The 24,217-nt window shown below is 37.0% G+C and overlaps 1 protein-coding gene across 7 annotated transcripts in view; it reads left to right on the top strand.

Annotated features, from left to right (window-relative positions):
* Nucleotides 1-24,217, top strand: part of SLC4A7 (solute carrier family 4 member 7) — a 97,568-nt gene that overhangs the window by 64,509 nt on the left and 8,842 nt on the right. For 4 of the 7 annotated variants that reach the window (XM_056338587.1, XM_056338588.1, XM_056338591.1 and 1 more), the window contains 17 exons: nt 589-648; nt 1,242-1,399; nt 3,111-3,198; nt 4,718-4,864; nt 6,139-6,242; nt 7,786-7,960; nt 10,301-10,434; nt 10,990-11,235; nt 15,131-15,236; nt 17,137-17,298; nt 18,196-18,309; nt 18,782-18,943; nt 19,195-19,446; nt 21,620-21,688; nt 22,118-22,291; nt 22,641-22,772; nt 23,523-23,620. In XM_056338587.1, coding sequence (XP_056194562.1) covers nt 589-648; nt 1,242-1,399; nt 3,111-3,198; nt 4,718-4,864; nt 6,139-6,242; nt 7,786-7,960; nt 10,301-10,434; nt 10,990-11,235; nt 15,131-15,236; nt 17,137-17,298; nt 18,196-18,309; nt 18,782-18,943; nt 19,195-19,446; nt 21,620-21,688; nt 22,118-22,291; nt 22,641-22,772; nt 23,523-23,620 — 2,381 coding nt within the window. The remainder of the gene's footprint in view (nt 1-588; nt 649-1,241; nt 1,400-3,110; nt 3,199-4,717; nt 4,865-6,138; nt 6,243-7,785; nt 7,961-10,300; nt 10,435-10,989; nt 11,236-15,130; nt 15,237-17,136; nt 17,299-18,195; nt 18,310-18,781; nt 18,944-19,194; nt 19,447-21,619; nt 21,689-22,117; nt 22,292-22,640; nt 22,773-23,522; nt 23,621-24,217) is intronic. The other 3 variants (XM_056338589.1, XM_056338593.1, XM_056338594.1) reach the window with 1 other exon arrangement.

The raw sequence follows: 24,217 nt of genomic DNA, 5'->3' as shown, positions 1-24,217 counted from the left end.
TTCCCAGTGGGACTCAACTTTGTTTTGTTTGATAATCTTTTCAGTATTTTGGTAACTTCAAGAGTGCAGCAGCTGTACTTTCTCATGCAGAGGGAGGTATTTTCAGATCTGCTATAAAGACTCTTACGAAAGATATTTTGTAGATGGTGTTGTAACAGTTTTTCTAGGACTGACTTTTTGGGTATTTTTGTATAGAGGGCTTTTAAAGGGGATTTGTATTATATGTTTTATGAATCTGCTGTACAAGAGTTATTGTACCTCTTAATCATTGGGAGCATGTAATACCACTTAAAGGAAATCTTGTGTAATACTGTGAATCCTGTGTATTTCTTTCATAAGTTAAATTTGCTGGGCAAGTTCCATTATGGCTTTTACTATAAAACTCAGTCTGTAGTGTCATCTATACTGTGAAACACTGTAAGAAAATTGGTTTGCCAAGTGAAATAATTGTGTTTAAGGAAAGCTGACTTACACTGTAGTTCTCATCTAATCATGGCAGGTGCCATATATTCCTGCTCCTCTGTCACAGTTTTTACGTTTTTGCTTGGCCTGTCCTTCTGTACACCTGCCTTGTCTCCTGTTGGGCAGGAGTCAGCCTCCTGGCACTGTAGTTGTGGCACACTTGGTGTGGGACTCAAGAGGCCATCTGTAAGTTATGTAGATAGCAATGTAACTGGTGCTTGTGTGTGTGTATATGTGAACACAGAGTTCATGTGCTGTACCATTTTCTAATGCCTTTCTGTAATTATGTACAGAAATGAATGTTAAGATTTGCAGCTATCATATTCCTTATGGAAGAAGACATAAACATACAAATTATTTTTCAAAATTAGGACATACTTGAAATGTGCCACTGAAATAACTAACTGCATTCTGGAAACCATGTGTAATTACATGAACTCTCCTTAGTTAATAGTGTGTAGTTGTTGTTACGTCCTTTCACAGAATGTTTGTCATGATAAGTAATATTAGAAAGGTGGTTATGCAGTTTGGAGTCTTCTAGAATACAGTAGGTGGTAGTAATTCTAACTCCTAGAAAATAATTTATTATTAGTTGGCTGGCTGGCTGACATTTTCTACATATGTTTGTCTTCTATGTACTGTGGGATATTTAATTTGCTTTTTTATTTTTCTTTGTAGCATAAATGTCTAGTAAATACTGATAAGTTTGTAATTATGTTATAGAATATCTGCTAACAAATGTAAGGGAATAAACACTTGTTTCATCTTTGTATGAATAGGTTGATATGAACTTCATGAGGAAAATTCCTTCAGGAGCAGAAGCATCAAATGTGTTAGTGGGAGAAGTAGATTTTTTAGAAAGACCTATTATTGCTTTTGTGAGGCTCTCCCCTGCTGTGCTTCTCTCAGGTCTCACAGAGGTTCCGGTTCCTACACGGTAAATAAATGCCTGGAAAGTCTGGCTTTACTTATACAGTAAGATAATATTTACAATCTGAAATAGTTGTAAGTTTTTATACATACTCTATTAAGCTGAAGAAATGCAGACTTTTGTTTAACATAATGCCAGTTATTTACTGTAAAACTCAAAGGAATGAGATCAGACATAAATTCGCTGAATGCTATAAATACATGTAATGATGCTGTCTTAAACAAGCGCAGAAGTTGAAACTGATAGCTGACCTGGAGTCTTTCAAGCTTGTGTTGCCATTTTAAAGAAGGATATGAAGACTGATACAGTTTCTTTAGGTGCAACACAAGGTGATGGTGGGGAAGAGTCCATCCACCAAGTCTGAAAGTCTGTCTATTCTGAAGCTTTGCTCTTGGTACACACAAATACTCTGTAGGTGGTGGAAAAACTTAGCTTTTCCATGCCATCCAGCCTGGTGCACCCATCCTCACCCCCACAGAATCATGGGCCTCACCAGCATACTGTGGGTATACCTACCACAGATAATCGAAATGTCAAAATGCAGGTCCCGTGATGAAGATAGCAGGTCATTTCATCAGACATCATGGAGGCCACTTTGTTTTCTGTGCATGTTGATGTATTGGGCTGTTCTGTGGTGTTTGACATAAATCTGTGCATTTATGTTTTTTGGTGGTTTTGGCTTTTTAGTGCTTTAAAATTACCATAGTACTTGTTTATCTTTGTAATTTTCAGTTTATACACTCTAATGAAAGGCAAAAATAATCTTGGCAGTGTTCTTATAAATGTGAGAATTTTCAGAGGGTAGTTGATATTAGTGCTCATAATGTTTCTTGGGAAATTCCAAAATTTCTGCATACAGATTATTGTGTTAATGTAGCTAAAACTGTCCTGTCCTAAATTTTTCAGAATGGTGTAGAGTTGCAGATTTGGAATAGCATACTTGATTCTGAAGATGCAATCTAAGTTTCAGTTAGGGTAGTCAACTTGGAAAAATAACATTGAGCTTTCTGTACTGTGAGGTGAAAGAAACCCCATACCTTTTTCAAATGTGTTGTACTTAGGAGCTTCATTTTCATGGAGTATGGGAAGAAAGTAATGAAAAGAATTACTGAGGTTTGTATCATTTCAACTTAAGAGGTACTAGTCCTGTTTAAGTTTGGTATTTTTTTAAAAAAAGTGTGATACCTGTTTACTGTGATTGGAAATGGAGACTGTCTGTTAATGTGTGCTGTGACCCACCCCCAGATGCCCAAAATGTCACTTTTACCTTCATAGATGTTCAAGCTACAGGTTCCCTTCCTTTCGAGGATATGAGTATGGCCAGTAGCTCGAAGTATATCTCTGCACCCGCTGTGTGAAGTACCCAGTCACCCCTCACTGAGGGGTCTTTGCCAGAATGTCAGAAACTCATAATCTGGAGGAAATACTCATTCTGCTCTAGCCTGTGGATTTCTACTACATTTAAGGCTTTAGAAGGTTGAAACATTAGGCTTAATTAAGAAGATTTCAAAGTCATGTTGGTTCAGGATTCAAGTTCCTTCCAGTAATGACTTTGAGGCAAGTCTTTTCTTAGCCTTGCAGCAATCTTTAAGATCTGAAATGGTGAAGAGGATATTTTTACTTCACTACTAAATTTTCTTTAAACGTTAGTTTGAAAGGACCCTCTGAGTATATTGAAATGAGTCAGCTGTGTTCATCTCAGTTGCTTTTTCCACAGGTTTTTGTTTTTGTTGCTGGGACCAGCAGGAAAAGCTCCACAGTACCATGAAATTGGAAGGTCTATAGCAACACTTATGACAGATGATGTGAGTGATGTTTTTTAGTTAGTAGTCTAGAATAATGTTTTTACCGACTGTTTTCAGTAAATATATTCTGGAGTGACAAGTTAAACTAAAAAGCTCCAAACTGGTTAAATGAAGAACTGTAAACCTAATTATTTCTTGTGTTAGTGAACTAGATAATGGTAAATTAACTTTTCCCCTTGTTTTCCTTGAAGAAATCTTAAATGTATTTCTGAAAAAACACTTCAGCTTTGGTGTATACATTTCATTTTTGTGTGGAATTGGGAAATAGAACTATTGAATAGAGCTGTGTCTGGTATGAATCACTGTTATGTCGAAGAGGACAAAGGAAACTGCCAGTGTTCAGGACAGAAGGTTTAAGAATGTCTGCGATTGAGTCATCAGAGATTTTTTTTAAATCAAGGCGAGGTCAAGTCATTAAAATTAGAATTTTACTAGGCATTTGAAGTCATGTGCTTAGAGCGCTGGTGGATGGTTTTAAATAGGATGTTTTATTTCTGACTTCGCATTGAGCGCCACCTGCTGAACTGCTGATAATTATTAGGGTTATCTAACGGAAATTTTAATTTTTGTTTACTGTAGAACAATTTAAAGTTTGGAAATGTGAACCAGATGAATGGTCATTTTACAGTTGGGCAACCAGTTGGTGAATACAGTATTTGTTCAGTGTGAGAACTGAGTATTAAAAGCTTTAGTGGCAGCTTCTAATTTTTTAGGTGGGCTGATTTTTAGCAATACTGTGGATCATTGAAATAGAAAAATATAAATTAGTCAGTGGTCTAAAAAGACCTAAATAGACTTAAAAGATGTAATTTGCAATTAGAAGACTTAACAGTCATGTCTTTGGAGACAAACAGTTCAGGCTTCAAATGTTCAGGATAATCTTCTGCAAAGGTTTTTTTTATAGCAACACTAGCATTTCTTTCTCTGTGTGTATAAAAAGCATTTTGGGATTCAGGAATTGTTTTGTTGTTTCCCTCAAATAGTACGAGTTTGTCAAATCAGAGTTTGTGTTGTGGTAGTCTGTAAAACAGCATAGAGGTTTTTTGAGTAGTCGGAGGATTGCTTTCGTGTGCTTTTTAAGAAATCTTTTAATTAAGCTTGAGGTATACAAATTCTTATAAAAACTTGTGTTTTAGTTTGGAGGTCCTTTTTTCCTGATACAGCACAGCATGGTGGCACAGTGGCTGTGGGACAGGATTACTCGGGCAGTAGTACGTGAACTTGATTTACTGACTATTGAAGATCACCTTTTTAACGAAATTTAGAAATGAACTCAGTATTCCTTTTGGGTTTGAAGATACAACTTCCTTATTTTATGTTCCATAGGGATGTGCATACAGATAGTTTTTAATGCAAAAGTATGCAAGTAAAGTAAAAGCCTAAATTTTGAGGACCTTTAAAAAATTTTCCATGCTTTTTTAAAAATAATGAAACTTTCCTTGTGATCAGTTCCTCTTTCAAAAAAAAACCACAAAACAACAACAAAAAACCCCCCATGAATGTTGGTACTATTTTGCAGGTTTTCCATGACGTTGCCTATAAAGCAAAAGACAGAAATGATTTGTTGTCAGGAATTGATGAATTTCTAGACCAAGTGACAGTCCTGCCTCCAGGAGAATGGGATCCATCTATACGAATTGAGCCACCAAAAAGTGTTCCTTCCCAGGTAAAAGGCGAAAAAGGGGAAAAAAAAAAGGGGGGGGGGGGGGGGGGGGGATGAAAAAAACGGGAGAAAAAAAGTCCAATAGAAAGCTTCTGTGATTTTTATTTTGCAAGTGCCATTTCCCAATGCGAGTAAATTGTGTATTGTGTACTTGAGGAAGGCAGTGACATTGATTTGGAAGAAAAAGTGGATTGTCCATTTAAGTGTTAAAAGAAGTGTTAATCAAACTTCTGCAATGTTTGTAAGTGTATTTACTATTATTTCCTTTTGTAACACTGAAGTGAGTTCATGTGGGATCTAGGAGAACTGGTCTGAAATTCTACCTGAGATCATATTATAAATTTCATTTTTAATCTAACAGTGATCAGCAAGAATACTGTAATTCTTTTATGTAAAACTTCTATTTGCATACAGTGTCGATTGAAATGTTTTAATGTATATTGGCTAACAGATAATGTTCACGGAATGTTTATGAAGTAGATAAAAATGGATCATATTGCTCAGTTGTGATACAAGCTTCGAATGAGAGCTGGGGAGCTGGACCTTAGAGGGACATCGATTTCTTTCCTTCCTCCTGCTTTACAGCTGAGGGGAGTTCCTGCTGCTGGGGTCAAAAGTGGGGGAGAGCCTCAGAAGGGTGACATTGGTGTTGAACCCAGCGGTGGTTTGAGGGAGCGGGAAGAGTGACAGCAGTGTGGTTTATTCATTAATGGCCGGAGACTACCACTTGTTTCCAAAATAAGCAGGGCTTCGGGGGTTTTGGGAGGCAAGCTCAGCTGAGAGATTTATAAGGAGCTGGTGAGCAGCTTGCTCAGTAGGGGAATGACTTCTCATTTATACTTCATCTAAATTCTCTGCCTGTCATAAAGCGAGGTCAGTTTCTTTTAGAAACCAGAGGCTCTTCTGCCCTGGAAATGATCGAGGAAAAAAAATCTGAAGATTTCTAGGCATCATGGTTGAGCCTCTGCTGTGTCTTGAAAAGGTAGGCTTTGCTTCCCCATGTCTCATGGATGTCTTTCTTACAGAAAGAAGGAAGATCAGTACTGTTGTGCAAGGTACTAGTAGGGTCTTTTGGGGAGTATTGTACAGTTCTCGCCATCTGTACTCGAAAGATGAATATAGCAAATGGAGGACTGCTGATAAGCTGGGACAATGAAGAATGTTTGGAAGGCATGGAGTGTCTGCACGCTGTCTTTGAATTACAGGTTTTAGTGTAAATGCAGTCTTAAAGTATGGGTTTTTTTCTTCTTTTTTCTTCTTTTCCTTCCTTTCTTTAGGAGAAAAGGAAGGTACCTAAATTTCCAAATGGATCTACTCCTACAGGAGACACTCTCAAAGAAGAAGGCCATCATGCTGGACCTGAACTTGAGAGAACTGGAAGGTGTGTTCACTTCCCTAAATTCTAGCTACTGTAAAGAAATAAATGTGTTAAATCTTCACAGTTTTTAATGATGACATTTGAACATAAAATACCATGGTATAAGTGTCAGAGCGCATCCTTTTTCCTTTTCAAGTGTTGGATTCTTGCCTATAAATGCCAATCTGCTTAAAGTATTTTCAAGCCTGTGGCAATGTTTCACAACACATTTGCGAAGGATTTCATATAAGATGCTGCCTAATTTAACTAACTGACTTTTAAGAATTGGGTTTTAATTTATAACTTTCAAGAGCATGCAATTAACGTAATTATAGCAGGAGTATACAATTTTCAGTATTGGGCTAGGTACTAAAAATTTATGTTAATGCAAATCTGTTTTATTAAACATGTATGACATGGAACAACAAGGAATATAAAGTGGCAAAAAATACTTCAGAATTGGTTAGGTTTTATTTTGGTTAGGTTTCTTTTAGATCTAAAATCAAATTGAAGGAATTTTTTTCAGTTGAGTTGCATTGTTGTTCTCTGTTAATTATGAAATACTTACCAAATAAAGACCCCAACACTGGAAATACCTGGTTAAGATTAAACCGTAATACCTCATGTGAGAGTAGAGATTAAATCAGCTGAAAGATTCTGGAAAAGATTTACAGTGTTGTTGTGCCCAAAATAATAAAGTTCCAAATGAAATGCATCTTTCTCATATCCTTGCAAGAAGGACTTTACAACATTCGTATTGATTTTTAGCATTTTGGCTTTGGTATGCTTACTTTTTGCCTTTTTTTCAGGCAGTATGTGGAGCAGAGAAGTTCATTTCTGCCCACAGAATTATCCCTAGATGAGACTATTGCTTTTCTTGGGAATGAATTTTTTTTAATAACTCAACATAATTTTTTTATTTGTAGGTGGAAATTATACCTAGTATTTTGGAGTCTTGAAATTTTTGGGAAACTGCCAAAAGCCTTTTAATTTCTTCCTAATAAATTATTCAATTTAACTGACATATATATTTGGTTTTGTACTTCCATTTGTAGAACATCTTTATACTCCAGATGAAAACAATGTTAAAAATGATAGACCTAAATTTATTTGTGGACCTAACTGTATGTATGTAGAGAATTAAAATAAAAAACCTAAACTACTTACTGGAATAGTGATACTGATATGTATCAATGCAGCAGTTTTGGTTGAGGTTTTAGCATATTTTTCCTGTTCCTTGTTTTGAATATTACAAGACAGATTTGACTTAAAACATAATTTAGGTGGAATTGTTTGCAAAGATATTTTTTCAGTATCTAGCCCATATACAAAAACACCTAGCCAGCTTTTAAAAATGTAGATAACCTGTTTGATTATATTTGGAATACTACTGAAATGGAATAAATAAGATTCTCATTTAGATTTTAAACTGTTATGCTTTAATCTGGATTATGAAATAGCTAATTTGTGCTGGCAATAGGCACTGGCAGTCATGTGTAGCCCATAGTTTTGAACTAGCTAGAATCCTTTAGTGTACAGTTTGACGAGTTTCATCTCACCTATTTAGGCTTTTTGGTGGTTTGATACTTGACATCAAAAGGAAAGCACCTTTTTTCTTGAGTGACTTCAAGGATGCATTAAGCCTGCAGTGCCTGGCCTCGATTCTTTTCCTATACTGTGCCTGTATGTCTCCTGTAATCACTTTTGGAGGGCTCCTGGGAGAAGCTACACAAGGCAGAATAGTGAGTACAAAGAATGGTAGTGGCCAGGCTTTTAGACCTTCAGAGGCAAGTCACTGTGTGCATTTGTCTCATTTATTTATACTTGTATTTGAAGAATTTACCCACAGCACTTGATTAGCCTGCCCCAAAGCAGATCTTCCCCAAAAGGTAATTGCTGTGGAAAATGTGGGGAACCCATGTGAACAGGAGAAGATGCACAGTGGAGGTAAAAAATGTTTATCCTGCCTTATTGGATGAATGGCTTCATGAATTGAGAAAAGGCTTGCATTACCTTCTTTTTGGCTACTTGAAAATGATGAATAGCAGTAAAGGTGCACCATCCCACTAGGCCTACTTTAGGCAAAGTCAGAGGCTCAAGGTGGATAGCCAAGAACGTGTACTGGCCTTGAGTAGTAGGCCTACAAGGATGATAATGCCTGCGGTGTATGGTAGTGGTCAGTTGCATATTGGGCCAGTAATGGATGGGATATGTATATGCTTTCACTAATGTATGTTGTTAACATTAAAACTGGTTAAGGTTTAGGAGCAGAAAATACTCTTCATTGTAAAAGACTTGAATATAAACCATATATGTACAAAATTTTGGTAGTGTTAAGTTGGGCAGGAGATAACACTAGCACCTTTCAAACCAAAACATCATTGCACTTTGGTTTTTGGAGCAAGGAAGGAATACTGTACATCAGCAATGTTAATAACTTGGTGTTTGTGTCAATTGGCTTGTAAGTAAACTAGTTTGAAGTGTATTTTCTGTTTTTAAATCTATAATGAAGAAACAAAGCTCTGTCCTGGGGGGGGGGGAAGGATGTATTTAGACATAGACATATCCTTTACCAAAATCTTTGAATTTGTAAAGCTTATGATGCTATAAATATCTTCTTGATACTTTGATCAAGTTTTTAAGCTTGTACTGTATTAAAATTTAGTTCACTACTTTATCTCTTTCAAGTAACGCTGTTGAGTCAGATTTTTGTTTATTGATATAGCACTTCAAGCTGATAATTTTTTTTCTGTATTTGCTGTCTTTTCTGTGTGCTGAAATGTAGGAATGGTTAGCAAAATGTTGGTATAATTTTTGAATGCACATCATGTGTAATGAAAATATGCTCTTTTTAAAGCTTGATTCTTAAACACCTTCTTTCTTTTAGCTATCTGGAATTGTTTGCGGGTTTGTTCCTGCCTTCAGATACTTGGTGTGCATCATTGAATATAAAATTTAGTTACTGCACACACTTGTTCAAGCACAGTAGCTGACATTGTAAGGTACACAGTTTGTGTTTTGAAACCTTTCCTCACATTCCCAGAGGTCATCACCTCCGCAGTACTTCTGTCCCTGCCACCCTGATTGAGAGCCCCAAGGTTAATGCATTGACTAACCAAAAGCACTAATTCAAAGGTAATAGAACAAGGGACTGGGATTATATATATTTTTTTTTCCTGATGTAATGAACAAAGGACTCATGTTTTCATTTTTAATAGCCCCAGTTCAGCAAACCATTTTGTCCCGTTTTAGATGCTTTCCTGAATTGGAGCTTTAAGTTTGCATAAATACTGTTTTCTTAGGCTCGCATAATTGCAAAATAACAAACACTTAAGGCTTCCTGGGGGAATTTTTTAATCTGTAATCCGTGACTTCTCATAGTTGTAAATGGGATAGTTAACTATTTTCATGTAACTTTAATATCATTTTAGTATTTAAAACGTCTTGCCCCTCTCTTCTGAGGTGCATTGCAACTTTTTTAAAGCAGAAAATATTACAGTAAAACATTTAATTCGAGAACTGGAAAAGAAATGCATTACCAGGTGGGACATTAGTTTACTGCTCATCTATTTTTGGTGTCATGTAATTTCCCCTGCACCTCCACCTGTCAGTTTTTTCTTTTGTAATACTTGGTTGACTGATGCAGGTTTGATACAGCACACCGTATCATGTTTTGGTACAGGTATGTTGCAAGATATATATTTTTTTTTTTTCTTTAGAGACAGATAATTCTTTCTCTAAGCTACATGTTGAGTAACTTTTTTTTTTATATATATATTTAATTTGTAGTAATTGTTGGTATGTTTTTCCTCCATAGCTAGCAGGACTACTAACTTGTTCTCATGGTCTTGGATGGCTTTATGTTTCTCAGGAGTGAAGTTATCAAAATTTTTTGTCCATGGTATTGTTATTGCAAAACTGTGTTAAGTTATTCTTGTTGCAAACATCTATATTAATTGCATTGTTTTTACATTGTCTTGTTTCTAAGTTAATGCATCTTAAAACTGTATTTATGTAGATGTGATGCTAAACACTGACCTGAAAGGCAGCTTAGTTACAGCAGTTTCTTTTCCCCCAAACAGAGTGCAATAGAGTCTCTCTTTGGAGCCTCATTAACTGGGATTGCCTATTCTCTCTTTGCTGGGCAACCTCTTACTATTCTGGGGAGCACCGGACCAGTTCTAGTATTTGAAAAAATACTATTTAAATTTTGCAGGTAAGTGATGTTTGTATTAGCTTGATGCACTTTCTAACTTTCTAGCCTGTTAGAGTAGCTGTAATTGAATTGTGTGTTAAAAGTGTGTGTCTATGAAGATGTAAATATAGCGGCAAGAGACTGAGAGATGGGTGTGGTTTGGCAAAGCTGTGAGGCACTAGTGAGCCTTAACGAGAAAATCAGTAATAAAAAGTGGCTAGGACTTAAATAAAAGTTATGTTCTGACTGAAGATGTTGGCTTTGGTTCTGCAGTGGTAAACAGGGATTGATCTGCCCTCTAAGAGAAAAGCATCTAGGTAGTTCTTGAAAGGTCATCCCTGTGATGCTTCCCAAGCTAGGTAGTTACACCCTTAATCCTAGAGGCACCTTATAGTGTTGCTTTGCTTTGGTGGAAGATGAGACAGAAAAGTTTCTGCTTCCTTCAAAACTAACAACATCAAGGATGAGAGAAGTGGTGAATACCTATAGAGCTTGGCTTTGGTATCTGTTTTCAAATAGAATATAATACAGGTGACTTTTAGCTCAGTTAATACTTCTGTTTCTTTCTTCACACAGGGATTATGGTCTTTCCTACCTCTCCCTGCGAACTAGCATTGGTCTGTGGACTGCGTTTTTATGCATAGTGCTTGTAGCCACAGATGCCAGCAGTCTTGTGTGTTACATCACTCGATTTACTGAGGAAGCTTTTGCAGCGCTTATATGCATCATATTTATTTATGAGGCATTGGAAAAGCTTTTTCATTTGGGAGAAGTTTATGCCTTCAATATGCACAATGATTTGGATAAACTGACTTTATATTCGTAAGTACCAAGTTTCTATCTGTCAGTAAAATACACAGGGGAAATACAGTATAGAGACATACAGTCTACTAAGCTGTGATGTGTGCCTGTCCTGGGGAGGGTAGCAGGAATGCTGGGGGTGGTACGGGCATGAGAAACCTCAGAAAAATTCTATTCAGGATGCTGTAGAATTGAATTTTCTGTTAGCTGTCGGTGGTTGGAAGGGATGAGGGGCTGTGACAATGCCTGCTTTAATTGGAGCTTTACTCGAGGTCAACCTGGAGATCAAAGGTCAGAACTGGAGTTTTGCCTTGCCACCTCTAGAAATCATGATAGTTTACTCCACCTGGGTGAGGATTATTTCCAGGTAGCTGAGACTTGGAGAGCTTCTGCAACTTTTACATGATGTGAATAGGGAGTTAACATCTTCAAACAGTGTTGCTTTCTACTGTTGTTATGGGGAATACCTGACTTCTTAAAAAAACCAAACTATTTTTGAGAGAGAAAAGTAATACAAAATACAATACAGCCATTCTGTTAATCACAGTAACTAGCAGTAAAACTGTCAGTACAAAACAGGTCTCTGCTCTGGCACCTGGGGCACCTCCTGTCCTCCTTCTGCACTGACCTGGGTGTCTGCAGAGTTGTTGCCCTCATGTATTCTCACTCCTCTCTCCTGGCTGCTGTCATGCAGTAACTTACTTCCCTTGTTAAATGTGTTATCCTAGAGGTGCTGCCGCTGTTGCTGATGGGCTCAGCCTTGGCCAGTGGTGGGTGCATCTTGGAGCTGAGTGGCATTTGCTCTGTTGAGTGTGGGAAAAGCTTCTGGCATTGTCTCACAGAAACCACCCCTGTAGCCCCCCAGCTACCAAAACCTTACCATGCAAACCCAGTACGCTAACTTTTAGTGTGCACCTGTACCACTTCTGCATTAAGAGTTCACTTATACAGTAAAATGAGCATTGAGTACTACTTATACCATGTCTTGATACTCATATTTTTTAGTTTATGGTGATACACTTAAATGCTGCTTTATCTTTTGCTGCTCAGTGTGAAATTTACAAGCTTATGGTATAGTTCCACTAAACATGATGAACTGGGTTACAGCTCACACCTGTCAGAAGGAGGAAGTCCTGCTGACTGTTACTGAAACTGCTCATTTTGCATAGTTTAAACCAATCAAAAGCAAAGCTGTTCTGTGATTCATCAACAACATGCAGTTAGCTGTCAATCAGCAATCCATATGTTCCGGATCAATGATACAGCAGATAAACTCAAGTGAGATACTTAAGGAATACTAGTAAGAACCTACACGTTTTTAAACTGTCTCCTGTTACTAATCCCCAGAAGTTCTTATTGCACCCCCACCAGCCCCAGACACGTGGGTTAGTCACACACCATGCTTAAGGAGCATGGATTTCTCTGCTAGTGGGTCCCTTCCTGCTGGAAATGTGTGTCCTCTAGCTTTATTTGTACCTGTGTGGTTCTCTGCTAGTGAGGCAGCCCCCTGGGAGGTCACATCTACCAGCAGTTCCTCCTTGTTGCGCCCTGCAGGCAGTTCTCAAAGGGCAGGCTGCCCACCTTCCGCTGGGCGGCTGCTCTGCCTGGCCAGGGCACGGATCACTGATCGCAGGGTGACTTCTGGCAGTGTCAAACCAAGTTTTGGCTGTTGTGTTTCCACTTCTAAGATCTCTCCTTGCTTTTACAAACATTCATGCTGCTTTGGTACTTCCTTTCAGGAGAATTCCCTTTTGGTTCTCTGTTTTTTCTTTCTTTTTTTCCTTTCCAAAAGCCTTTTTGTAGTTCCTGTGTTACTGTTTAATCCAGCTGATGGTCGTAATTTTCCTGTTCAATGGGATTAGTTTTGGGCAAACACCTTCTTGGACAGCTGCTTGTATTCCAGTCACACATGACATTCACACTCACTTTCCTGCCTTACCAGCAGTTAAGACCAGGCCATGGTGCCAGGAGTGGGCCGTGGGAGTATGCTCACTTCCTAATTTCTCCCTTTCTTCTGGCTGCTCATCCTTCTGTTGCAGAGGCTCTGGGGCCTCACTGGCCTCCTGTGTGAGTGTGTTCAATTCAGTAGTCTGGCAGAAACTGTTCTGCAAATCTGTAGGTCTGCTGACCCTTGCCACCCGATTGTGTTTTGCTATGCTAGCAGAGGCAGGCCTCATATGAGAGTGGGAAGAGGAACGTGTGGCTTTTCTTTCAGGACATGCCACAGAGTTCAACTTTGGTTTGTCTTTTTTTTTTTTTTTTTTTTCCCTACCACAAAGCTGTAGGAGATCCAGCCTTTTACGCTTGCTTTTTTCCCCCTTCTGTACCCCCAATGGGGAAGAGGGTGCAAAACAAGTATCTTCAGCAAAGTGAGCCAGAAGGCGGTCTCTAATACTCTTACATTTTCTGTTTTTTCTTTCTCTTCCTGGATTTCCACTTAGTTACTTGCTGGCGTTCCTTATCTTAATTGCATTTGTTGAGAAATTTGTCCATCAGTCTTTCTTCCGGCATGCTTGTTTGTGTTACTGCCTTGACAAACAACTAAACATGCTTTCTTTTCATCTTATACTTACTGTTGCAATTCCTTTCTCTTCTGATGGTTCTCGAGTTACTCAGTTTGGAACTATCTTGTAGGAATTGCTGCTTTCCAGTCTTCTCCTATTTCCTTTTGCTGTTACTTCATGATTCAGTTACCAAAAGAAGGTGGACATACGTATAATTTTTTTAAGGTTCCTTAAACATTATGCTTTGCAAATATAGGTTCTTTTTGCCCACGCACGTTTAGTGCTTTTTCCTTCTTTACTGTCATACTATCAGAGTGCAAGTATGCCGTTCCATGGTTGTTTTTCAGTATTTTGATGAATCTCATAAAAAAAGGAGACTTTTCTTGCTTATTGTATGTTTCTCTTCTACATAAATGTTTACATGTTAAGCTTATGGTTTGGTGTACTTGAATAGCCTTATTTAAAAACATCACATTAAATCAATATTAAATGTTACTTTTTTTTACTGATCTGTACTTCTGTCAACCTGTCTGATAGAAAGGGTTCTGCAGTCCAAGTCTGCAAACCGCTGCAGTAGGGAGGGACACTTTTACTTGTATTAAAAATGCATGCATGCAGTTGCTCTAAATCTGAGCAGTTTATGCATTTATATCTTCAGTTAGCCCACTAACTACATGCTCAAAAATGGTGTCCTACTTCAGTGTGACCAGTTTTGGCCATGGTGTGGTCAGAGGGCATGTCAAATGCAAGATAAATGGCTAACTACCAAATTTCAGAAAAGACTTAAACTTCTAGAGGCCATTGGCATGTCTGGTTTGAAAAGGAACTGCTGGAACAGTCATATATAACAATTTCTTAAAATGAAATGGTTTCAATCTCTCTGTTTTCTCTTATGTTGGTGTACAATAGGACTAATTGAAGTTTGACTCATTGTGGGATGCTATGCTGTATAGAAATCCGAAAACCTTAATTTGTACACAGTCATAGAAAACTTTGTTCCAAGTTAGTCAAATTATGTAGAAACCTTGAGGATAACACAATGTATGTTAGTATATTTTGTGTTATACACTGGGTTGCTGGAAAGTGGTGTCATACATTATCTATTTGAAAACTGGCAGATCATTCAAATAGTTAAGTCAATATCTGGCCTGCTTCTAACTGTTTAAAATACATAGTCTGTTTTTCTTGTTCAGTCTGTTAAACCTCCTGAGCAGCTGCCTCTTTCATTCTTCATTCCTACCCACCTCCCAATAATCCTAGTTCATGTCATTTAGGGGAGGAGCCGTGTTCTCTGCTGCTTTTGTAGAAGGTGGGGATAAACTCTGGTTTAAATTCTTCAGGTTTTTTGAAACTACTGAAATTTTGACACATATGGTTTAAAAGCATGTACATTATTTTTTTCTTCCCTTCAGATGTGTGTGTTCTGAACCTGAGAGACCCAGCAATGAAACTTTGAAGGTGTGGAGGAGTATGAATAAGTCTATGGAAAATATAGCATGGAGTAACCTTACAGTTTCTGTGAGTATCTAAAAGCTGTATATGTGCATGTGTATGTATGTATGAAAAATAAATGCCCACAGAGCACCAGTCTTGATATAATATTTCTCATCTAGTTTCTGTCTTGATTTGAACTGTATTCTGAACTCTTTTATTCTTCCCATAATGCTTTAAACAGTCATTGTAGTGGTTTGAATGAATGAGTCCGTGGCAGTGTAAATGCTAATATCATAAATGTTTACTTGAGGTAGCCACTTTCATCCTGGTAAGCAGCACAGCCTTCCTTCTGAAGTGCAGATGAATATGATGAGCCGGATAAACAGGAGATTGCTTCCTTCAATCTCCTGGAAAGGGTGAACAAATAATTTTAAGATAACGTGAAGGTGGAATCTGCAGTTAAAATGTGGTAGCAAACGTGTTAATCTGTTTGTTAGACATTGGTATAAAACTATAACAGAATCAAATAAATTATCTAAATACCGATGGGAAGAAAAAAACTATTTGGAAAATTGAACATTAAAAGAAAAGGGGAAGAGCTATTTGAAGGAGTAGGCTTGAAAGCATTACCTTCTGAACTTGATATTTTATACCAATATCTAATTTTTTGGGTAGATGAAGAGGAGGAAAGTTACTATGTGGAAGTGATACTGAAGGTTTTTAGGAAGAAACATTTTTGCTTAATAACAGTTCCCTGGGTGGGAATCAGTTGCCTGAACACATCTGTCCATGGCCACTTTGCATACCCTGGCATCTGGTTTCCACCTACATCTTGAATGATTTGGATCTACTATAGATTTTGTGTTGCGTTTGCTAGCTGAGTGTGCCTACTTTGGCCATCTTAGGCAATCTAAAATGGCAGTAGTTACCTGTGTAGGGGTTCTCCTTGTGTCTGGGCCTTAGATGTTCACAATGAAAGTAGGTATTTTGCACAGCAAAAGTGCTATGGAAAACCTCAGTGCTTTACTTGAGTTTTAGCTGTAGTGTTTGCTATGTACCACCGATGGCTCCTGGTCTGCCGTAATCACTTAGGATGGCAGTTTCTCTTGAACTTAGTTTTTATATTTATTCTATATTTATTTTTTATTTTATATACCTTTTCATTCCCTTAAGCATCTTCAGTCTTCGCAGAGAGACAGAACTGATCCAGGATGTGGTGGGGCTTATAATCCAAGTAGATTGTTAATGGGGTGAATTTTTGTCATAAGTTAAATTTTTCAATAAATTAACCTGTTTAAAGACTAGGTTGCGTCAATGCTGCTTCCAACTATTTGATTTATTGACTTCTTGTTTCCTTGTACTCCATGTGTCTACTTTAATTCTTCACTTTGCATTTCAGTGAGCCTTTTGGATAGGGATCATCTGACTTTGTTTTCTTTTTTATTCAAATCCATTATTTGCGATGCTTTTTCTGCTTTACTAGAAACTATTTCTTTTCTTAACAGTTGGGTTAATCTCATTTTGTAAGAGTCTTTGTTTCTTATCTGTATCGAGGCAAAACGAAGTCAAGAATAAAGAGGTGGGAGAAACTGAGGAGATGCCTGTTTATGTTCATTAGCTTGAAAGTTGGTTTTGGATAGTCTGCATTTCCTGCGCTTAGTCCTCAGTCTTTATTTATACATTCAATCTTGTGATGCTTTGAGAAATAGAATAGAAATGAGGTGAATGTAAAGAAGTTTTTATTCTTGCGCATCTCCCAGCATTTTGTCATCCCAAAATCATCAGTGATGGCTACTGTGGCTCTTCTGGAACAGACAACGCGGATTTTTTTGCATTTCAAGATGAGGTGGTGATGAAGGAAGGAGAATCCCCTTTTTGGGATTGTGAAAGTTCTCAAATATGTTTTATGTTGTGGAGCTGCAGGTTAGGTTGAATGTACTCAATGAATAAAACGTAGAAATTTAAGGAGTTCTTCTCTTTGCAGGAATGTTTAGAATTTCATGGTGTGTTTCGTGGATCAGCTTGTGGCCGTCATGGACCATACATTCCAGATGTTCTCTTCTGGTCTGTCATATTATTCTTTACAACATTTTTCCTCTCCTCTTTCCTTAAGCAATTCAAGACCAAACGCTATTTCCCCACTAAGGTAATTCTGTTTAGACTATTTTTATCTTGTGATAAATACATTAGTATAACTTAACAGTTGAATTTTCTATTTTGCTTCAGAACTTTGTATTGAGGGATTTCTTTTAAGGCAGAAAAAGAAATGAAAATAGAAAATCAGCTAAAAATTCAAAAAATGAAGGCAGTAGAGGAAAGAAAGTGTTTGCAGAAATTTCAGTGCTTACTCTACCTTCCTGTAGTTACAAGATATTCCAAACATTAGAAGACCTAAGCAGTCTGTCTCCCCATATTAATAGTTATTGTTGGGTATCATTTGGAGAGATAATACTGCTACTGCTTTCCTCACCTAGCCATACAGAACAATTGATTGCTTTCCCCAGACTGCTGATGTATGAAGGGTTCTGAGAGGTTTCTCAGGGGATTACTATTTCTAATAGAGGCTAATATCCTTGGGCTGATTTATACAGCTTCTCCTAGCCAAAATACAAACCTCAGCTCATCCTACGGTGTGTTCCTAATGTTTGTTAAAGTCATCTGATAACCTGAATAGATTGCAAATTATCCTGCTCTTATCTATTAAAACATCAAATGTATGTGTATTGATTTCAGAACAGTTCACTGATATTTTTGAATTAAGCTACAAAAAGACTAGCTGTTATGGCCCAGCCTCCTAGTAGGGTTGAGGGGACAGGAAACTTACGAAGGAGTTATTTTAAGTAATTTGCTTCTTGCAGTAGATCACATTTAAATGAGATAATCAGATGAACCGTTGTACAGAATACTTACCTTCTGCAACTTCATGCTATGTGGGCAGGCAGCTTACATTTTCCCTTTTTATTTTAAAAACTATATAATGTTCTGTAGTGTAATACAATACAAATAGACGAAGCAAGAGTTAACACAAGTCTTTTCTTTGTAGGTTCGTTCTACCATCAGTGATTTTGCAGTATTTCTGACTATAGTAATCATGGTTGTGATTGACTACCTTGTAGGAGTACCTTCTCCTAAGCTTCATGTTCCAGAGAAATTTGAAGTAAGAAATAAAACCTTTAAAAAAAAAAGATAAAAAAGTAAAACTTAAAAAAAACGACCCCAAAATGTTTTAAACGCTTGCAGTTTCATAGACAGTAGAACAGTGGAATTGTATAGAAACAGAAATTTATTTTTTTTACTTACAATGTAGTTGAAGTACTCTGTCTTCTGTTCTGTATGTATGTCTCGTCTGACAGAAGAGACTATGCATTATATTACAATATCACTGAAAAGGAAGCATTCTTTTGTGCAGATGTGCAAAAATGAAGGAATGGAATGGATTTGTTTTAATTTTTTCCATATAAATGTCATGTTCACATTTAAGAGCTAAATCCGGCTTTTGGTCAAAGCCATTAGAAAAAAATCTAAACACATATATAAGAGACTTGATCTATTTGTTGCAATTTGTAGCAATAAAATATGCTTTATATTTTAGTAATTTAATTTATATCGTTGATAATTTGTTTTTTCAGCCCACTCGAAAAGACCGAGGATGGTTCATAGATCCTCTTGGAAGTAATCCTTGGTGGACACTCTTGATAGCTGCTGTTCCTGCTTTACTCTGTACCATTCTCATTTTCATGGATCAGCAAATAACAGCGGTTATTATAAACAGGAAGGAACATAAGCTGAAGGTAAAAGTCATTTTCACAAAACTCAAGTTTTGTGCAAGTCAAGTTTTTAAACCAGATTCATTCTGCGAGTCTGTGAAATACTGCAACAGCTACTAAATAAACGTGTATATTAACTAATAAAGAACAAATACAATTTTGTGGACACTTTCAAAGTATCTAACTTCTGTAGTTTTCTGTTATTTACCAGCTAAGTTATAAATATGGTATCATATAAAAATAAAGTTTATCAAATTGTTTGTTTAATTTTACAGAAAGGCTGTGGTTATCATCTTGATCTGCTCATGGTTGGTGTTATGTTGGGGATATGTTCTATCATGGGCTTACCGTGGTTTGTTGCTGCAACTGTCCTGTCTATAAGTCATGTTAACAGCCTGAAAGTTGAATCTGAATGCTCAGCACCAGGAGAGCAACCAAAGTTTTTGGGAATCCGGGAGCAGCGAGTGACAGGATTGATGATTTTTGTCCTGATGGGGCTGTCAGTGTTCATGACCTCTGTGTTAAAGGTGAAAGACAGTTTTTTCCAAAATATTTGTATTTTCTTTGTGCTTTGATTTTGATACTGTGATTTAGCATTTCATAATGTGAGGAAGTTTAATTCTGTTAAGTAAAATATGCCTGGACTCATTCTCAAATTCTTTAAGAGGTGTTAGTTGTATAGAAATGATGGGGGGAGATACAAGTAAATGAAATCTGAGCAAACTAGCAATGTAGTGAGTAGTGAAGAAAACAACCTTTGTCCATGTTCCTTGATTTTTCTTGCCAGCTGTTTTTTAGTTTCTTGAGTCTGTGTTCCCTAACATAATTATGTATTTTTATGTGAGTCATAAATAGAGAGAGAAAAGGAGTGTGATAAATAAACACATCAAGTTGAGTGGAAGTATTATAATACAGCAGAATAAACAGAAAAAGTGATCATCAGAAATTACATTGTTCACTTTTCGTTATCTTCAGCTTTTTAAACTTGCTTCGATCTTTGAAGCATCAAGATTATCTTATGCATCATCACTGTGTAATAGAGATTTTGCGGGCCGTATTGTGGCCTCAGTTTACACTGTTTCTTAATTTATGTCCATAGTGCCCTTTCGAAGACTTCCAGAAAAAAAAACAATCATTCGGTTGGCTTTTTGCTCAGATTTGAGTAAAATTCATTCAACTCCTCCTTTGCTGTTTCAGATCCAGTAGTTAAAAGGAGAAATTAAAAAACTGTCTTTTTGTTGCAGAAATAGCAGACATTGCATAAATTGCATAATTTTGAATACCTTTAAAGAACTTTGTAAAAGTCTGTGCAAAGACAGATCACAAGTAATTTCAGAAAAAGGTGGCTTCTAATGGCTGTTTAAGTTTAGATAATGGGAAGAAACAAACCTATGAACACACAGCTGTAGTTTAGTAATTAGAGGTACGTATTATAAATTCTTAATAGTTGATCACTTGTAAATGTTAAAAAATGTAAAGGTCTGAAAAGAGTAAGGTAATGGCAGTTATTAAGAATGACTATTCAGATTTGACAATCCCTGGTTGAAAAGCTGCCAAGAGCTCAGCTGTATAATACAAATGATCAGGATCAAAAGCAGAAATACTGAAATTTATTGTTGCTAAAAAGCGAACGATAAAGGTGCCAATTGCTGAAGCTAGAGGTTTAGCCCATGTTTTAACGGCTGTTTCTTAGAAACTAATACTTTTTTTCTGAAACCAAGGGTAATGGGAATGGTGTTACTACTGTTTTGCTCTTTATGAAATGTTTTTCCTTTTCAATGCGAATGGCCCTTACTGTTCAAAAGAAAGAAGGAGAACAAAGCCTTGCATCTGTAGGTTGCTGTGGCTTTGTTTCATGTATGGTTTTATACTGAGTTAATGCAGTAAAAGTTAACATAAATGAAGTTATTAGCATGTCAAATTAGAGCTTACAGTGAAGACATTAGCTTTTATATACACACACACGCGCGCATGTATGTATCTGTCTATGCAGTAACAAATCCCTAAGGTGTAGTTTTAATCCACACTATTTAAGTTTCAGTAAAGGCTTTTGTTCAGGCTTGATGGTAGCTGTTTTTATTAAGATTTCAAATAGTATCTTGGCTGTCCTTTACTCAGAAGTGTCATGAATTCAGGAGCAAAGAAGACTTTGCTTGCTTTGTGTAGGCTGCAGAGGTTTCATGCAAATGCCACTGAAATCAGTGGACAGCTTCATTATCTTGGTAAGGTTTAAATTGATCTTATTACAGCAAAATTTAGCTCTGAGAAATCAGGATATTTTAATAGCTCAGTGTTTTATTTAATCTGCTCCAGAAATGCAAGATAGTGATCAAAAGCAAAACTTCGTTTGGCAATTTCATGAAGCTAATAGTCTCAATACAGTTCCTGTCAGATAGCAACATAAAGCAGCATACTTAGCATTAATAGTAATCATGGTTGCAACCTAGAAAATTGAATTAATAGGCGGTCAGAGGTGGAACTACTTTTTAAATCCTGATGATGGCCTTGTTAGCTCTAGATTTTTTTGCTGCTCAGTGATGTGTGTATTTTCTTTATAAATAAAAGAACCGCAGCTTTCACAGATTTCACTTCAGTAAAATATAATGCAAAGAAAACCTGGGTCCATGTCTTTTGCCAATATGGACTGCTGTTAGCCACGCCGATTCTACAGCTAACTGTGGATGTTTTTTTCCTCTCCAGTTTATTCCAATGCCAGTTTTGTATGGTGTCTTTCTTTACATGGGAGTATCTTCATTAAAAGGCATTCAGGTAAAGTCTGATTTTAATGAGCAGTTCGCTTCTGTTTTACACTAAATGAAAAGGAAGTTATAACACTTTGAGAGCAACAATAACGTTAGCCCATATTGACTGAATAGTATTTACGATAATTTCCTGAGTGTCATGTTCAGACTGTGCTGTACCTTCACTTTTCACTTCGCATTTGTTCTTTCAGTAGTATAGCTGAGCAACGAATTACCTGAAATACTGTGAAATTTTGTAGTAGTAATGGGGGACTGGGGGGGCTGGGATGACCCAACAAAAGAAAATGCCCCCAGCCCTACCCCACTGCATGTTCAGTGTCCTTCATTAATACTTCATTTGGGTTTATATTGTTTCTGGAGTCCACTAAAAATGTTTATTGCCTTCTGGAGGGAAAGAAAATAACTAACTGAAGGATGATTTTATTTTTCAATGCAGTTTTTTGACCGTATAAAATTGTTTGGAATGCCTGCCAAACATCAACCTGACCTGATTTATCTACGTTACGTGCCGCTCTGGAAGGTCCATATCTTTACAGTTGTTCAGCTCACTTGTCTAGTTCTGTTGTGGGTGATTAAAGCCTCTGCAGCTGCTGTTGTTTTCCCTATGATGGTAAGTGTTCTCCTTTACAAACTAATAATTGTCCAAGAGTATGTGCATCATCCAGAACCTCTTCAGAATGTATTTGCTGCCTTAAGAAAGAAGGGTGTGGGGAAGAAACAAAAGAACCCATAGTACATGTTCACTTTTGAAACACAAAAGGACTTTTCATTTCCTGAAAATAAGCAATTCAGTTGTGAATAGCTATTGAAAGTGGAAATTATTTAACTTCGTGGTAAGATAAAACTAGTACTACAAAAAAGGGCTTCAGTTAAAGATTCTGAATGTACTGAAAGCATGTGTGCATTTTTGTTCATTTAAGTAGCTTAATATAAATGATTCCATTTATGGTTCCCTTAAGGTTCTAGCGTTGGTGTTCATTCGCAAGCTCATGGATTTATGTTTCACCAAAAGAGAGCTTAGCTGGCTTGATGATCTTATGCCAGAAAGCAAAAAGAAGAAAGAAGATGACAAAAAGAAAAAAGAGAAAGCAGTAAGTGTGAAAACAATCAAACTAAGCCTGTCATAAATTGCTAAAGAACACTCAATGATACTTAGAGAGACTATTATGGCAATTAAGATAAGGAAAAGCCACTGTTGCAGTGATGCTGTTAGGAACTATGATGACTCTTTGTGATTAAAATCAGCAAGCAAAGTGGAAAGAAGCAGGTTTTATCACAAAATGCTGTTTTCTTTGTCTTTCACCAGGTTAGGAGAGAAAAGGGAGAGGGAGAGAAAAGCAGTGAAGTGGGGATCTTCACCCTGCTTAAATTTATCACAAAACTGTTCATTGTATCAGGGACATTTTGCTTGTTTGTGTTTGCAGTGCTGTAATTAAAACATACTGCTAATTGCTGATAATATAGTAATACAGCTTAGAATCATAGGATCGTTTAGGTTGGGAAGACCTTTAAGATCGTCAAGTCCAACTGTTAACCCAGGACTGCCAAGTCCATCACTTTACCATGCTCATATAACTCCTCCATAAAAGCCTTACCTAACTGTACACCATCTGGCTGAATTCCTTGCAAAACTTGTCACACCCTCCTTCTCTACTCCCCTGTCCTCCCTACCTGGATAAAACGCTTCTAAAGAAAAAAGTTCTTAAACTATTATGTCCTGCATTCAACTCCAGTGCCTACAGGGAAATGCCCCTTCCCCCTGTGGAAATTGTCAGCATGAGATGCTTCTTTTATTTCTACTGCATGAATAGTCTTACAAACTTTTTACTTGGAATTTACAGGAAGCAGAGAGAATGCTTCAGACAGGGGACAGTGAAAGTGTACACCTTGCATATGGAGAAGCAAATTTGGATTTTCCTGTAAAAACCCTAAAATACAGGTATAATAAAGTGTTGGTCTCTGAGGAGTTCTTTTATCACATGCTGCAGTTTGCTTTGAGTTAAGCTGATAGCGTATGAGTTGAATTAAATTTTTTTTTCTCCCAAGCTTGTAACTCGGCCATGATTAGAAAGTATGAAGGTATATCTTGCAGTGCTTTAGTAGCATTTTTGTGTTGCGTTGTTCTTTAAAACTGCATCTTAATTATAAATTTACATGACCATCTTGAACAGATCAGATGACTCAATTTCGACCAGCTGTACTCAAGGTGAAGAAGCTTCCTTGGTCAGTTTTCATGGAATACTTGTGTGTTACCATGCATGAAATGCTGAGTATTGAGCAACTAATAGCATCAGTTGAGCCCTGTGTTTACCAGCCGCTTGGATTTTTCAGAAAAAGTCTTAAGTGTGCAGTTCTTTGGTTTAAGTGAGGGCTAAAATCTATAATTTCTGTGATAAAAAAATTTTTTTTATGGGCAGCCATTTTTACTTTAAAACGTCATTTTCTGAAAGTAGATGTGAGGACAGAATAACCAGTTCCCTTTCGCAAAAGGAAGTGCTGGAATTTCATTGATGGAAAGGCGTTTTTTCTCAGTATG

Source organism: Falco biarmicus, chromosome 4, assembly GCF_023638135.1.
Source record: "Falco biarmicus isolate bFalBia1 chromosome 4, bFalBia1.pri, whole genome shotgun sequence".
NCBI lineage: Eukaryota > Metazoa > Chordata > Aves > Falconiformes > Falconidae > Falco > Falco biarmicus.
Note: the sequence above shows the minus strand (reverse complement) of the source record. Positions and strands in the feature narration are given on the sequence as shown.